The sequence below is a fragment of the Phoxinus phoxinus genome (genome assembly GCF_949152265.1).
Source record: "Phoxinus phoxinus genome assembly, chromosome: 1".
In the NCBI taxonomy this organism is placed as follows: domain Eukaryota; kingdom Metazoa; phylum Chordata; class Actinopteri; order Cypriniformes; family Leuciscidae; genus Phoxinus; species Phoxinus phoxinus.
The window spans coordinates 11,147,918-11,166,039 of NC_136876.1; the positions used below are offsets into that span (position 1 = coordinate 11,147,918).

Genomic DNA, 18,122 nt, shown 5'->3' on the forward strand with positions numbered 1-18,122 from the left:
TGCTTCAGGACCACCAGGTAGATCTGTTTGCCGCCCCGGACATGTCTCCTTGCCAGTTGTTTTATTCCCTGACCGCGGGGACCCTTGGCTCAGATGCTCTGGCACACAGCTGGCCCCGGGGGCCTATGCAAGTATGCGTTTCCCCCAGTGAGTCTTCTTGCACAGACTTTGTGCAAAGTCAGGGAGGACGAGGAGGAGGTCTTGTTATTTGCACCGTATTGGCCCAATCGGACCTGGTTTCCCGGAACTAGTGTTTCCCGCGACAGCCCCTTGCGGGCTGAGAGAGAGGACCCCTGAGAGAGGACCTGCTCTCTCGGATACGGGGCACCCAATAGCACCCGGGTCCAGACCTCTGGAAACTCCATGTCTGGTCCCTGGATGGGAGCGGAGATTCTAGGTGCAGTAGTTGACACCATCACTTCCGCTAGAGCCTGTACTCATGGTTGCATTGGCCTCCATCAAGAGGGTAGGGGACCTGCATGCATTTTTGGTCGACGAATCGTGCCTAGAATCTGGTCCGGATAATTCTCACGTGATCCTGAGACCCCGGCCCGGATACCTGAAGTTATCCCAATTATGTCGTCACGTCGATGTTACGTCTTAGGGAACGAGCGTTACATTAGTAACTGAGACATTTTTATTGATTCACTTCCGTTGCAAAGATCATCAGTTATTAACTTAGGGGCCGCTAACACAACACCGTTCAAACAGAAAACCCTCAATGCGCTCCGGCCCGCTCATCCGCACAAAACAGTGCCTGGTGTCTTGAAAACGCAAACCCTGGTGGACCTGCATCATGCGCTTCATGTGTTCAGTGTGTAGTGCGTTTGAATACATATGTGCACAGGCGTGTAGTCCTTTACAAATCAACCCTTAACAAACAACTTGTGTGACCTTAATAATTAAATAATTATTTATAGCTTCCGCGTAGCCACGTGAATTATATTATAACGTGAATTATCCTGACAACGTTTTATCAGTACAGAGATAAAGGGAAAGGAAGGAGGCCTTCAGAAATCCTGATGTGTGGGGGGAACCCCCGAGGACAAACAAAGTGGAGATAATCACGTTAAACGAAACAATATCCAATCAGAAAGCAAGCTGAATTCAATTATCACATAATAGTCTACACTTTAGAGACATTAGTAATGGGAAGCTGCCAATTGCATGATTTATATGAGTGGTATATGTGTGTGGCTGGCTGTCAATAAAACTGAAGTCAGATAGAATTGTTTTATAGTGTACTTAAGTTTTTCAACATTATTTACACATTGTTTATTTTTGATGATTTTTACAATACAGATGTTCTCAAATACAAGATTCTCAAATACAATAATTTGAGTTGTTTTCTCATCAGATAACATGATTGTTTTCCATTAATATCATAAACATTATATTAATACATATACATATTAATCCATGTATGCAGATATAATAGTGTCTGATTGACTGTTCATTAATAGTTGTAAAAAAAGAAAAAAGAAATGTATACATTTATTAATATTGCTGTCCCCTTTGTATATTCCAATAATGCAATAGTCTATAAAAATAATAGTGATGGATTTAATGAGATAAAATCACTGAGAATTTGTCTCACTCAGGAGTGAATGAATAGATCAAAAACAATATTATAAAGTGGCATCTAACATCTATAATAGGGACCATTTTCATTTATTACACACAAAACATAAAAAACAGCAGCGCAAACAATTATATACAGCTGTACGTCACTTTCAGATACTTATTGACACACTGACATGGATCAGAGTCTGAAGCAGTTGACAAGATGTCTTCGCAAAGCACCTTATAAGAAAAAAAACACCAGAAACAAAGATTATTATTTATTATCGTGAGCATAGCTTATCTAAAGCTAAAGAAGTTTATAATCATTATTTCAATTCATCTATTTATAATCATTATTTCAATTCATCTATTCATTACTAATAATTCCTATTCAATCAATTTTATATGAAAAGTGTACATTTGGCACAATGTTGGCACAAAAATTGTACAATTGTTACAAAACAATTGGCTTACTTCATCGCAGACATGCATAAGTCACGTCCAGGTATTTATAAGTTCCAACACAAGGATCACCGAAAAGTGAGTTTGATGCAGGAACAACACACGTCTGTTTTCTATTGCACCTGAAACATAGACAGAAAATAGGGACTTAAGAATAGCTTTAATGTTCCATAGATATAAGAAATATATTTCTTGATCTTGTAAACTACATCAAATGAAATCATTAACACATTTTACTGTTATATGTTAATCTTACCGATCGTAAACTATATTGGTGACTGTTATTCCGCAGCGCGTGTTTAAGATCTGAGAATATGGTACCCCATTAGCACATGTTCTGCGGTTAGTCCGTCCATAGTTGGCTTTAATAACCCTTATTGTTCGAGGCGAACCTGACACACAAAAACAAAGCAAATTGTAAGATTTAAGCACACACACGTTTGGATTTCTCCTCCACTGCTTCTTGCCTCTCTCATACTATCCTATTGGGACACAAAAGACCAAAAATATAACTTAAAAAAAATTTAAATACTGAGTTACTCACCACAGCTGAGGACGCCAGCATTTCCTTCACAGATCACATGTGCTTCTATTCCTGTAGAGATTATATAGTAAAATCACTTGAAATAAAATATTGTAGTTTAATAAAGTTAATTTTATATATTAAAAAATAAATTAAACATTAGTCAATTGCCATTCTTACCATGTTGACACAGAAACAGCAGCACTGAAAATCAAAGTCAAATAGAAACAAAGTAAAACACTGAATTGAAGAGTTCAAATCATGCCAGTTCAGAGGATTTTAAATCATTACTTACAAATGATCCAGCTTAGCTTTTGCACCAGCATGTTGAAGGAGTGAAAGGAGACTCTGGGATTCTCTTAAGGAGGCACATGTGTGCATGGTTTTTATAACAAACACAGACTCCTTATCTTCTGTTTACTGTAGATAACCAATGCGGAAATGGGAGTTTAGAAATTTCAAAACAAGCAAGATTATAAAAAACAAAACGTATTTTTCTGCTAACAACTGCATGGTTTTGTGACAATATTATTGCGCCAATATTGCGGCAAGCGCTGAATTCCATCACAACACCATTATAGATAAAAACCTTAAAGTCAAGCTTTATAAATCCAATTGTAGAAATAAAAAATAACTACATGAGGAAATGGTGACAAATAGCCGATTTATCTTTTGTTGATCGTTAACTTCACTGATTGCACTACCAATTTTTTATGATTCCATTGAAACCTATTTTACTGCTTTTTATCACGTTAAGTCACGTTCATGACCCAATTGAGAGTCCTGAAAATTTCCGGAAAAGTGGTTTCTGTTGTGGGAATGCAAATAACGTTTCTGTTGTGGGAATGCAAATAACGTTTCTGTTGTGGGAATGCAAATAACGTTTCTGTTGTGGGAATGCAAATAACGTTTCTGTTGTGGGATTGCAAATAACATTTTGGGAACATTACTAAAGACAAGGTAACTCTGAATAACATTCTATTAATGTTACTGGAAAAAAACAGATCAGATATTTTAAAGTTTGAGTTTTAAACACACTGTAGGAAACGTAACTGCTGCAATGCATGCTGGGAGCCATGAGTTTAATGCTGTGGTGACTCCCAGCATGCTTTGCGGCATGTGGCGTGTCATATGATTCATATGCTGACTCTTAATGCAGGTATGTCTAAGATTTTTTTAATCCCACAGTGTAGGCTATTTAAAAATTAGAATTCAGAATGTCTGGGGCCGTATTCACAAAACATATTGTAATATATTTTTCTTAATAGGCTGTTGCCTATTACAAGTTCGCTACACAGCAGCACTACAACTTTGATCAAAATATGTAGTTTTATTAACAGAGGTAACTACAAGGACAGACTAAACACAACCTGGAAAGCTGTGGGACTACACAGAAAACTACAAAACTACTTGTCTGGGTGACAAACCCCAGAATCAATCACCTCTCATTTAAAGGGGTCATGAACTGCATTCCCAGCTAGCAGGGAACGTTCTGAGAACTTTGGCAAACGTTCCCTACAAGTTTGGTTAATTTTTTAAAGAAAACTTTTCAATGTAATGTTTAAAGAATGTTTTAAGGATGTTTTCTCATTTCAAATAATGTTTCTATAAGGTTAAATGTAAACTAAGACAACTTTTAACTGTAACATTTTAAGGATGTTTTGGGAATGTTGTTGAGATAAAAGATTATACAATGTTCCATAATAACAAAGGAGTAATATTATCAAATCAACGTTTGCAAAATGTTTTGAGGATATCATTGAGGCCTGAGGGCCTGAGATGATGGAATGCATTTTATAAAACGTTCTTGTAATGTGACGTGTTAACAAAGCAAGAACATTTTGAGGATGTTTTAGAGAATGCTATCCTACACAGCAAAAACTCCTGAACACTGAAGAGTGTTAAAATTAATGAGATAATAAAGTTATTAATTGTGTGATGATTGGCCATTATTGAAGACACCTGATGTTAGCAAGCAGAATCACCAAAGGAGAACATCTAATTTTAAGTTACCATTATGGAGATCGGTGTTTGCTTTAGTTGGGATCATGACCCTTAAACCATTAACTTCAGATTTTATTTGGCTGTTGTAACCGAGTTATAACTGTCAGATAAACAAAAAGAAGGGTGATCAGGAGTTGTTGGTTATATTTTAATGTAATCATCATTTGACCTGATTCACTGGTTTACATTTTTTTTATCCAAAGCTATTTACAACAGAGCCCCAAAGTTAGAGAGTTAGGTTTACCTTGTTGTTTACAGAAACCTGGTGATTCTTCAGCATAAGAAAATATTTCTTAAAAATTCTGTTCAAAAGTTTCTGAGAAAGTATTTTATTTAGACACGCTCACATCAATAATCAGCCTGTGAATCTCAACAATGGTGACAATAATAAAGCATGTTGCAGTGCATTCTGGGTGCCACCAATCAAAACTCATTCATGACTCCCATCATGCATTGCAGTATGAATAAATTATGATCTGAATTGTCTTATTCATTCTTTTCCTAATTAAATATTTTGTTTGTCACCATTGTTAAGATTCATACACTCATTATTGATGTCTGTTTGTGCCTAAACACAAAAACAAGTTTTTTTTTTATCAAAAACAATTTTTTAGGAATTGTAAAAATGTTGGCTAGTAGAAGCCGAATTTGCCGGTTGATAACAGACCCACTACAGAGCGTCCGGTGAGAGACGTTTACCAGAGATGATCAGGTATTCGGGAAAGTATATATATGGAAAAGTACACTGCTAGAAATGATTAATACTGAGCGCGCTGATGACAGAAAAGGAGCCGCTCTGTCTAGCACATTAGTGCGCATGCGCCCAAAGAGTGCTTTAGCTCTAGAAGTGAGCGATATATTAAATAGACCATATAATGAATAAAAGGCACATAGATTATGTCTTCTAAATAGAACAATGAAATACGTGAGGAAACTAGTATGTAAATATACACACAAACATCTTTATGAGCTCGATCGTATCGTCACTCGCATACATTAACTTTTGCACATGCGGGGCTATTCAAACGTTCATAAACTAAGTTGAGAACAATGTATAAACAGGCTGCTACTTACTTTATAGTCACGCACACAACTTTAGCAAAGATAAACGCTACAGTTTAGCTTGCATCCGTCAGCTTTCCCGATCAGTCAGACTCCGTTCAGTGGGCGGGAGCACTGACCTGCACGTCTTTTCCGCGGCGCTGATTGGCCCGCTGGACGGATGCTGTGACGAATGCGTCATTTTGGCATATAGCAAAAGTAAACTAAGACACTTAAATATAAGCCTAATAGTGGCCTTTTTAACAGCCACCCCCAAATGTCCGTAAGGAAATATGTACAATAACAAAAGGCCTATAACCTACACTGTAAAAAAATGCTGTAAAAAAACGGCCAAATTTTACAGTAACATGCTGTTTTTCATTAAAACAGTAATATACCGTAAAAAATGCATTCTGTGTGATATTTGTCGTTTTCGAGAAACTAGCCTACAGGAATATACTGTGAATTAACAGCACTCAAAGTCGACTCTCAGAGGCTGTGTTCCAAATCACACCCTATACCCTCATTCACTATTGCCTAGTTCACTAATACAGTCCACTTGACTGAGTGAATAATTTCATAGTTAATTCAGTTAATTTTCGAAGTTAATTGAGACACTGAGGAACACCTGCTGTTAACAATCAGAATCACCGAAGGAAAGAGGAACAAAAGGGACAGAAAAAAGATGAAATCAAGATAAATAAATGAAATCTTAACAAAAGATCTTAGCAGAGGAGGATTAAACACAAAAAGCAAATCCACAAAAAGCATTACCAGATTCATTTATTACTAATCTGACTTTATTTACATCTACAGAAGGACTTATTGAAAAGTGGCAGAGGTTTAGATGTCATTTTATTTTCATTTTATGTTACCATGATGGTGATCAGTGTTTGATTTAGTTGGGCTCTTGACCATTGAACGTTAGATTTTTTTTGGCTGCGTTAGCTGTGACTTAAAAATACATTTGCTATAGCACAAAAGCTGAAAGAATACAAGATCAGATGACTATGGCTGTTTGATAATGGTCTCAATCATCATGTTATGGCCCAATTCACTGATCTCATTTGTTGTATAATGTTATTATTGAAGCATTCTATTTTTTTATTTTGGTGTTATTATAATTTTATAGAATGAGATTTTTCAGAAATTTGTCATTTAGAAAATATGAAGGATTTTAAAAAGTTTGTACTAAGAACATTTTGAATTTCTGGATGTGCCAGACACACACAGACATCAAGAATCGGAGTATGAATCTCAACAATGGTGATAATCATAAGTTTTATGCTGCAATGCATGTTGGGTACCAGCATAGTAAAAAAAAATCAGCCATGACTCCCAGCATGCATTGCAGCATGAATAAATTATGCAGCTGAATTGTCTGGTTATTTTCTTTAATTTGTACTTTTTGCTTTTATTTTTGGTGTTGATTTGTGTTGACTTTTAGCAGCGTATTCTGTGATGTTCAGATTTTATGTTATCTTTTTTGTTGATTGTCACCATTGTTGAGATGCATTGGCTGATTCTTGATGTCTGTGTGTGTCTAACTAAAACCATAGTTCAACATTTTTTAATGAATGATGAGTTTAAAAATCTTTCACATCCGATTGCTTAGCACTGCTTGGTCTTCTGCATTAGTTTCACAGTGTAGTAATATTAAATTAAGCTGTGTTAATAAGAAACACATTTTTGAGAAGTGATTAGTAACTGATTGAAATCAGTGCCACAAACATTATGTGATGACATAATATTCAACGCATAACCAGCAACACCTGATCTCTTTTTTGTTGGCTTTGCTTCTGCCACAATGTGTCTTGTACATACACAGTTAAAGCAGCCAAATAAAAACAAATGTTAAAGTCAAGGGTCAGGACCCCAACAAAAGCAAACACTGATCTCCATAATGGTAATGTCAAATGAAACAAAACAACATATAAACCTCTGTTAATTCTCAATAGGAATTTCAGTAGACGTATGAAAAAATGAATGAAGTCAATCTGGTTAATAATAAGTGAAGCTAATGCTATTTTTTAGAGTTGTTTAATCCTTCTCTGCTGAGATCTTCAGAGATTTCATGTCTTCTGTGGCTGAAGTAAGTTGTAGTTCTTGTGTTTCGCTTTTTTATCTTCTTGTTGTTTCTCTGTCCTTGTCAGGTGTTCATCACTAATGCTCAATCATCAGTTAATTAATCACTGAATTATATAATTACCTTCAACACTGCTTCAGTGTTACTCCAACACCCTGTAGTGTGGACATATTAGTGTTCATTTAAAACTGAAGATTTTGCAGTGGGGTTTAAAGGGTTTAATGTGTCAAATAAAAATAAAAAAACAGAGTGAAGTGTAATTTAACGGTAATCAACTGTAAATTAATTTACGGTATAAAACTGTAGAAAAACAGCATTTTACTGGCAACCACAGCTGCCAGTAGATTACCGTAAAATCAAGGAAAAACAGCAATATTCTGTAAAATTTAACAGTCAGATTTACTATACAAAAGAAGTTAATTTCACTGAAATATTAGTAAAAGTTCATAGAAAAAAGTTATGCGAAGTCAATAACTGATAAAGATAATAAATATTAAACTGAAGTGTTTTATGTGTTTTTGCACAAGATGATACAGGAGAGATCTGTTAGTTTAATTAATGAGTTTTGTGGGTCACCATTGTGCTGGAGAGTAGAGCCTGTGCTTCAGTCAAAGATAAGCAGAGAAACACTGATGTTATGCTGCCCGTTGCTTTATTTAAAAGCAGTGAATATTTATCGTTGATGCAGTGACAATCTCTTTGCTAAATACTTTAGCACATAGATGTGTGCTACTGCTCGCTAAATGTGAACTGCAAGATGTTAGTTAATGTCATGTTTTTAATTCATTCACGATTACACATTAGATGTTTGCAGTTTTACATTAAGAGATATTCATTTTCAGTGGACTCTAAGTAAGTTCACAGTACTAGCAGTATAAATACTCGTTTTTAAACTTGAACTGTTTGAAGCAATCGGTTTCCCAAATGATATGAGTTACCTTCCATTGTATTTTTACAGTAACATACTGTAAAAAAGGAGAGCTGTATAATAACGGTAGATGGCTGTAAATTAACAGTACTTTGCTGGCAACCACAGCTGCCAGTAGATTACTGTTATTTTACAGCGCAATTTTTACAGTGTATACCATTCAAATGGCTTTAATCTGGTATGGCAGGCAATTGGATGAGGCGTGCGACTGGGCGTGTGTACAACCTCTCTCCTACTTTAATTTGAGCTGTTCTTACTCTACTGTCTACTCCAGGGAATACCCTTGACACCTGGCCCACCGGCCAGAGGGCTCTGGGCAATTGGGGGTCGACGATCAGGACGATGGTGCCAACCTGGAGGTCAGATTTCTCATCTTGCCACTTCTGGCGGGTCTGAAGGTTGGGTAGGTAGAACCTGATGAAATGCTTCCAGAATTGGTCGGCAAGGACTGGACTATGCCGCCATCTGCATCGACTGATCAGTTCAGATTCCGGGTATATCACAGGAGGAAGTGATGAATCTGGCCGCCCCATCAGAAGGGAGTTTGGTGTGATGGGGTCCAGATCGGAAATGTTAGATGAAGTGTAGCCCATTGGCTTGGAATTTAAGATCCCTTCGATCTCCACCAACATGGTGTACAGCACTTCGAAGGTGACAGACTGGGCGCCAAGTGTTGTCATCAAGGCCTGTTTAAGGGAACGAATCTCTCTTTCCCAGCTGCCACCAAAGTGTGGAGAATTAGGGGGATTGAATTGGAATTGTATTTGCTGGCTTGCTAGCTGCTCTTGCAGTTCTGGGACGATAGCTGCATATGCTTCTTTCAGTTCTCTCTCCCCTCCTTTGAAGTTGGTCCCTTGATCTGATAATAGCTCGAATGGCTTGCCTCGTCTTGCGATGAATCGTCTGAGAGCCATGAGAAATGAATCAGAGTCGAGACTGTGAAGGACGTCAATGTAGACTGCCCTGGTAGTGAGACATTTGAACAGGATGCCCCATTTCTTCTCGTTTCTGCGACCTACTTTAACGGTATATGGACCGAAGCAATCCATTCCTGTTGAGTAGAAGGCGGGTTTGAATAAACGTAATCTGGCTGGAGGGAGGTCTGCCATTTTTGGTACCTCAGGGTTTTTTCTCCACTTCTGGCAGTCCACACAAGCACTCTGACACTGTGATGGCCTCTCTGCCTCGAAGAATCCAATATTTACGCCGAAGCTCGGCAAAGACTCTTTCAGGGCCTGGATGGTGGAGTTTAGTGTCGTAACTCTGTATATGTAGTTTAGAGACTGGGTGTTTCGGGTCTAGGACAATGGGGTGCACTTTATCAGGATCTAGATAAGGGCTCCAATGTAGGTGACCTCCTACTCTGATCAGCTGAGTCTCATGGTCAAGTTCAGGGGCAAGTGTCTTTAACCGACTGCTTCTGGAAAGGGATTTTCCTGCCTTTAACTGCTCTAGTTCAGAGGTAAAGCACTCCTCCTGAGCTTACTGTAGGACACTGATTTCAGCCGTTCTGTAGTCATCAGCTGTCGGACTATTGCCTGCCATGACAGGCTCTGGATTCAATTAGCTCTTCGAAAGTTTTATACAGGCTGATATCAGGGAATAACAAGCTGGCTGTGAAGCAGGTAAGGAAACAGGGACCAGTTTTACGAAGCTCGTCTGCATCTGCAGCCACAGGATGTGGGATTTCCGGCCACAAATTTGAAGGATCTTTGAGAAAGGATGGCCCTTGGTACCAATAGCTGTCTGGTCCCATCTTATTTAAGCTTTTCCCTCGTTTTATATTGTCTGCTGGGTTATGAGCTGATGGTACATAACGCCATGTGTGCCGGTCTGTGATGTCCTGGATCTCGGCGACTCTGGTTCCGACAAACACTTTAAATCGGCAAGAGTCTGAATGCAGCCAAGAATTGGTTAATGGGAAGATTCAGTTCTGTTCTGACTACTTTAGCGAGCTGTGCCCCAGTCAGAGCAGCACAGAGTTCCAGACGAGGGATTGATTGCTGTTTTTTGGGTGCCACTCGTGATCTGGCTGTGAGGAAGGCCACCTCTACCTGCCCATGTTCATCCTCTGTGCGGAGGTAGGCGACTGACCCATAAGCACGCTCAGAGGCATCACAGAAAACACGTACTTCTCTCTGACTCATGTCTGTGTCTCTGATTGGGCTGGTGTAACACCTTGGAAGGACAATGTGTTGCAGAGCAGGCAGCTCCTCCACCCACTCTCTCCAGGTCTGTAGAAGATCTACGGGTAAATGTGGGTCGTACCAGTCCCTTTTCTTATCCCAAAGGTGCTGCACTATGAGCTTGGCTCTGGTATAGGGAATAAGATAGCCCAGGGGGTCGTACTGACTTGCCACAACTTTGTACATGGTACGCATGGTAGTCTCAGTGGTTGCTATGGGACGATACTTATAAGAAAGCGTGTCCGTTTGTTGATTCCAGAGAAGCCCCAGTGTAGATTATTAATAGTTGCTCTGCCCTTGTGAAATCCAAAGTTCAGTGCCATCTGATCTGGCCTCCGGAGGTAAATGGCTTATGACAGAGAGCTGGTTGCTGGACCACTGCCTCAAGTCAAAACCCCCCTCTGCTAATAAGCTCCTGAGTTTGTCAACAAGACTCTTCGCTTCTTCCACTGAGGAGAAGCTTTGCAGACAATTGTCAACGTAGAAAGACTTCAGGACGGAATGGCGAACGTCTTCCCCAGGTTGACTATGGTCTAGGACATGTTTTTGTAATGCAAAGATTGCACAGCAAGGGCTGCATGTCGTGCCGAAGGGGATAACCTGCTATTCATAAACACTGGGTGGATCCTCTGTCTTAAGATCCCTCCAGAGGAATCGCAGGAGTGGCCTGTCCTCTGGAAGCAATCTGATCTGGTGGAACATCCCTTTGATGTCGCTGCTGAAAGCAATGGAATGTTCTCTGAATCTGAGCAACACTGCGAGAAGAGATGGGCCTAACACAGGTCCAGGGAGCAAGAGCTTGTTAAGGTTTTGACCCTGATATTGAAACGAGCAATTAAATACAACCCTGTTCTTCCCGTTGTGTTGGACCAGGTGATGGGGAATGTACCAGGTGTTAGTTGAGCATGTTTCAGCACTTGGTTCCACCCTGACTGCATAACCTGACTGTTCTAGTTTCTGAATCTCTGCAGTGTAGGCAGCTGCTTGCTTTGGGTCTTTGGCCAGCCTTCTCTCTGTGGCTCGCAGATGAGGGAGAACAGCATTTTCGGACCTTGAGGTCTGGCATGTTCTTTACATGCAAAAGTGGCGTTGCATAGCGCTTAACACCATCCACCTCTACTCTCACTGTCTTGCTCTCCAGAATTTTCACTGCTTCCTGGTCTTGTCTGGACCTTGTGCTTATATTTTCACTTTGCCATGGAACCACATCTATCTGCCAAAGTCTCTCCACTTGTTTGAGAAGATCAGTCTCTGGAGGTGCCATTGAGGTGAAAAGACACTGTTGTTCAATGACCTCATGTTGCAGATGTTGTACAGGGCCCTGCAAAGTCCAGCCGAGCCGAGTCTTGATGGCTGCTGGTCCCCCTGGGGGGCCTAGGCGGATTGGCTCCACTGCCGTAATGAGGTGGGGGTAGTCCGATCCGATGAGCAGGACAGGGCGAACTGACTCTAAATGGCTCAAAGGAAGCCCTCTGAGGTGGTGGAATTTCTCTCTCAAGGTCTTAACCGGGTGTGTATGTTCAGCAAGACTCAACTGCTGGGCTGTGAATGCACCCTTTATGTGATACAGTTTGCTGGGCTGAGACAGGGGGGAGATGTGAAATGACACTGCTGCACCAGAGAGCATTTGTAATTCCTGCCTGATTGTGCGAAGTGGAAGATCTTCTTGCTGACCTTTTAGGCCCAGCTGTTTGGCAGCATTGTGCAGAAGGATGGTCCTCTCCGATCCATCGTCCAGGATGGCATAGGCTTTCATTTTGTGTGCCCCATTTCGGATAATGACCTTGACGATCTTCAGAAGAACCTTTCGGCTGGCAGGGGGTTTACGAATGAGAAGTATCTTGTTCATTGTGTTGAGGAGGCAGGCATTAGCAGAAGAACCTTCATTCGGGGTAGTCTTTGGGATGTCTGCACTCTTGGGATTGATGGCATGAAGTACCAGTAGGTGCCGTCCATTACACTGTTTGCAGCGCATTTTTAGATTGCACTCTGAAACTTGATGGTTCCTGCCACAGCGCCAGCATCTGTTGCAGTCTCTTATCCAATTTCGTTTCTGGTCAACGGTAAGCTGTTTAAAGTTGTTGCAATTATTGAGGGAGTGTTTATGGTGGTCACAGTAAGTGCAGTAAGGGGTTGAAGCAGGTTTGTTGGCTGTAGGTGTCATCTTTGTCTGTGGAGGTGCTTTCTCTGTGCCAAACAGAATGGTGGCACTCTTAGCGAATGGTTTAGAGTCTCTGATCACTTCTCGTGTTCGTGTTGGATATCCATGACGATTAGCTCCTACAAACCTTGATGTGTCCTCCTGCACTTGAATTTCATACTCTAGCCACTCTGACAGATCAAGAAGGGTGGGTATTGGCACCTGGTGAGGATGTGCAAAGCGTCGAAAACTTGACCTGAGGTCGTGCGGCAGCTTCCCTAGGAGCCGGGAGACATGGGAGCCACACTGCAACTCAAAGGTGCCATTTCTTCCTAGTTGCTCTAGCATGCCAACGAGAGAACGAACCCTGAGGGCGAAGAGTCGGAAAGCTTTAATGTCCCCACTGGCTATGTTTGGACCATCCATGAGCTCTGCTACGTTGCAATGCGAGCTGATGAGGCTGACCGTATTGTTGATCCATTGCTGCCATGGTCTTTGTGAAGGGTTGTAGTGAATGACTGTACGAATCAGCGATAAGTAATGCCTCCTCAAGTTTGAGGTGATCAGTGAGTCATGTTCGGAGTGTGACGTGTGGTGGGGAGAGTGTGGCTTTGCTCCGGGGATTGCTATTGGAGCTAGGAAAGCCTCAGAACTGTGCTTGGGTTGATCTGAGTCGATAGACCTGAATTGTGGGGCTGACACTGGTATGAATCTCTTATCACTCTGTTGTGTTTTCAGCAAACTGCGTGGCGTAGGTACAGGTTGCGTAGGGCTGGTAGGAGCAGAAGACTGTGCTTCAGGCTGTCGCTGCTCCAGTTGGATCTGTAGCTGCTGCATTTGTGGTTTCAGCTGAGAAAGTTCTTGTGAATACTGATCTGTAGCCTGTTGAAACGTGTCTCTTTCTTGAGGACGATCAGGCTCTTTGTACAGTAGCGATGTTGGAGTTATACCAGCTGCACCCTCTGGTACTGGGCTGGAAGGCACTGTAGGATAAAACTGAGAGTGTGATGACATGGGTTCTGGAAACAGTCTTGGGAGAGTGAAGCCACTGAGGTCATACTCTTCATATCGTGCAGGGAGGGCTGCCTTCCTCCTGACACGCACGACTGGCTCATCCTCTTCATGCTGTGACATCTTTCCGTAGTAAATCTGGGGATCCGGCTCGAAGGACCATGTAAAAATGTTGGCTAGTAGAAGCCGAATTTTCCGGTTGATAACAGACCCACTACAGAGCGTCCCACAGAGAGACGTTTACCAGAGATGATCAGGTATTCGGGAATAACCCATTTATTGTCACCACAACTGATTTGCATGTGTGTGTGGTTTTCTATGAATAAAGATATAAGAAAAAGAGATAAGTACAAATAACAATAACAAATAATAGTAGTCACAATAAACATAGTAACAGTAATCTCCACAATGAATATTAATTTACAATGATTAATAAAGAACAATAAGAAAACCAAATGTGCCATTATATGGAAAAGTACACTGCTAGAAATGATTAATACTGAGCGCGCTGATGACAGAAAAGGAGCCGCTCTGTCTAGCACATTAGTGTGCATGCGCCCAAAGAGTGCTTTAGCTCTAGAAGTGAGCGATATATATATTAAATAGACCATATAATGATTAAAAGGCACATAGATTATGTCTTCTAAATAGAACAATGAAATACGTGAGGAAACTAGTATGTAAATATACACACAAACATCTTTATGAGCTCGATCGTATCGTCACTCGCATACATTAACTTTTGCACATGCGGGGCTATTCAAACGTTCATAAACTAAGTTGAGAACAATGTATAAACAGGCTGCTACTTACTTTATAGTCAATCACACAACTTTAGCAAAGATAAACGCTACAGTTTAGCTTGCATCAGTCAACTTTCCCGATCAGTCAGACTCCGTTCAGTGGGCGGGAGCACTGACCTGCACGTCTTTTCCGCGGCGCTGATTGGCCCGCTGGACGGATGCTGTGACGAATGCTTCATTTTGGCATATAGCAAAAGTAAAATAAGACACTTAAATATAACCCGAATAGTGGCCTTTTTAACAGGAATCCTTTGGAATATGTGACCCGCTCTGGCGAAATGAGTCGGAAGTCGCAATGTTCCATTTTAAGATATGGGCCGATTATGTGGAAAAACATTTAAATAATAGATTCTTTTTTTGTGGTAATTTCAAAGAACAGACATTCAAAAATAATCTCCCAAAGTTTCGTAGTCCAGATAATTTAGTAAAGGTATTTAAATTACTATTAAAATTTACAAAGTTTTACTAAATTCGCTGGAAATGAACATTGTTTTTCTCGTTGCCTCTGAGCATTTCCCGGGTATCCCCTGAGACGTCACTATCTCTGCACTCCAAATATGGTGTTACATATTGTATAGAACCAATCAAAAAGCTTAGAAATGTACACAAACGCTGATCATTTGTCAATGGGAAGCCCCGTTTCGACTGACTGGCACGCGATTGGTCCAGCCATCCTCCTATCAGACTCGCAGCGCTCTGTGTAAACAAGCTAGCAGATCTCCTCAGAAAGATTAAATATTATTAATTTGAGAAATGTCATGTTATATATTAATGTCTTTGGTCAAATTAAGCTGTAAAATAAATAATTTATCCCTTTAAACGCAATGGATTTTGAAAGAGATCAACAAAAAACGGGCAAAAAACTTTAAAAGCGATTTTCTCAGGTTTTCAATTGAAAAAAAGGGGGCAGACGACCATAATTCAAATGTGCATATCTTTACAACCATTCAAGGTATGATTTTGACTATGATATAATTTGAAAGCTTATGATGTCCTCTTTCCATTAATACCAAAATCTCAGTTTTGAAATTTGGGTCACTGTGACTCATTCTGCTGGATCAGGTCACATATATTAAACATTCTGGATATCATGATGTAGAATCATTACAATGTAATCAACAATATAAATCTAAGTTGCAGATCAGGCTCTAAGTGAGTTTTACAGTTCAGGTCAAATGATGATTGTCATAAGATAACAAACAACACCTGAACACCTTTGCACTTTGTTCATCTGGTTACAACTCAGATGAAAACTCCAAACAAAATCTAAAGTTAAAAATGAAAGGGTCAAGAGCCCAACTAAAACAAACACTGATATCCATAGTGGTGACTTAAAAATAGCGATTTTCTCCTTCATTCTGCTTGTTATCAAATTTTGTTTGGAGTTTTTATCTGAGTTATAACTGCCAGATGAACAAAGTGCAAAGGTGTTCAGGTGTTGTTTGTTATCTTATGACAATCATCATTTGACCTGAACTATAAAACTCACTTAGAGCCTAATCTGCAACTTAGATTTATATTGTTGATTACATTGGAATGATTCTACATCATGATATCCAGAATGTTTAATATATTCCAAAGGATTCCTAAAAAAATGTTTTTGATTTAAAAAAAAACTTGTTTTCTGTGTTTATGCACAAACAGACATCAAGAATGAGTGTATGAATCTTAACAATGGTGACATACAAAATATTTAATTAGGAAAAGTAAATGAATAAGACAATTCAGATTATAATTTATTCATACTGCAATGCATGATGGGAGTCATGAATGAGTTTTGATTGGTGGCACCCAGAATGCACTGTAACATGCTTTATTATTGTCACCATTGTTGAGATTCACAGGCTGATTATTGATGTGAGCGTGTCTAAATAAAATACTTTCTCAGAAACTTTTGAACAGAATTTTTAAGAAATATTTTTTTATTCTGTAGAAAATGCAACAAATCTTATGCTGAAGAATCACCAGGTTTCTGTAAACAACAAGGTAAACCTAACTCTCTAACTTTAGGGCTCTGTTGTAAATAGCTTTGGATAAAAAAAATGTAAATGAGCTTTGACCAGTGAATCAGGTCAAATGATGATTACATCAAAATATAACCAAAAACTCCTGATCACCTTTCTCTTTGTTCATCTGACAGTTATAACTCAGTAACAACAGCCAAATAAAATCTGGAGTTAATGGTTTAAGGGTCATGATCCCAACTAAAGCAAACACCGATCTCCATAATGGTAACTTAAAATTAGATGTTCTCCTTTGGTGATTCTGCTTGCTAACATCAGGTGTCTTCAATAATGGCCAATCATCACACAATTAATAACTTTATTATCTCATTAATTTTAACACTCTTCAGTGTTCATTTAACACTCATATTGTAACACTTTAACACTCTTGAGTGTGGAGTCAAATAAACTCCCATGAGAGTTCATTTAACACTGGAGTTTTTGCTGTGTAGGATAGCATTCTCTAAAACATCCTCAAAATGTTCTTGCTTTGTTAACACGTCACATTACAAGAACGTTTTATAAAATGCATTCCATCATCTCAGGCCCTCAGGCCTCAATGATATCCTCAAAACATTTTGCAAACGTTGATTTGATAATATTACTCCTTTGTTATTATGGAACATTGTATAATCTTTTATCTCAACAACATTCCCAAAACATCCTTAAAATGTTACAGTTAAAACGTTATGTCTTAGTTTACATTTAACCTTATAGAAACATTATTTGAAATGAGAAAACATCCTTAAAACATTCTTTAAACATTACATTGAAAAGTTTTCTTTAAAACATTAACCAAACTTCTCAGAACGTTCCCTGCTAGCTGGGAATGCAGTTCATGACCCCTTTAAATGAGAGGTGATTGATTCTGGGGTTTGTCACCCAGACAAGTAGTTTTGTAGTTTTTAAATAGCCTACACTGTGGGATTAAAAAAATCTTAGACATACCTGCATTAAGAGTCAGCATATGAATCATATGACACGCCACATGCCGCAAAGCATGCTGGGAGTCACCACAGCATGGCTCCCAGCATGCATTGCAGCAGTTACTTTTCCTACAGTGCGTTTAAAACTCAAACTTTAAAATATCTGATCTGTTTTTTCCCAGTAACATTAATAGAATGTTATTCAGAGTTACCTTGTCTTTAGTAATGTTCCCAAAATGTTATTTGCAATCCCACAACAGAAACATTATTTGCATTCCCACAACAGAAACAACTTTTCCGGAAATTTTCAGGACTCTCAATTGGGTCATGAACGTGACTTAACGTGATAAAAAGCAGTAAAATAGGTTTCAATGGAATCATAAAAAATTGGTAGTGCAATCAGTGAAGTTAACAATCAACAAAAGATAAATCGGCTATTTGTCACC

The 18,122-nt window shown here is 39.4% G+C and overlaps 1 protein-coding gene across 1 annotated transcript in view; it reads right to left on the bottom strand.

Annotated features, from left to right (window-relative positions):
* Positions 1-2,037: 2,037 nt before the first annotated feature.
* Positions 2,038-18,122, bottom strand: part of LOC307009893 (uncharacterized protein) — a 44,275-nt gene continuing 28,190 nt past the window's right edge. The window contains exons 14-15 of the mRNA XM_079634083.1: positions 2,282-2,417; positions 2,038-2,147 (exon numbers count right to left, since the gene is read on the bottom strand). Coding sequence (XP_079490209.1) covers positions 2,390-2,417 — 28 coding nt within the window. The 3' untranslated portion in view covers positions 2,038-2,147; positions 2,282-2,389. The remainder of the gene's footprint in view (positions 2,148-2,281; positions 2,418-18,122) is intronic.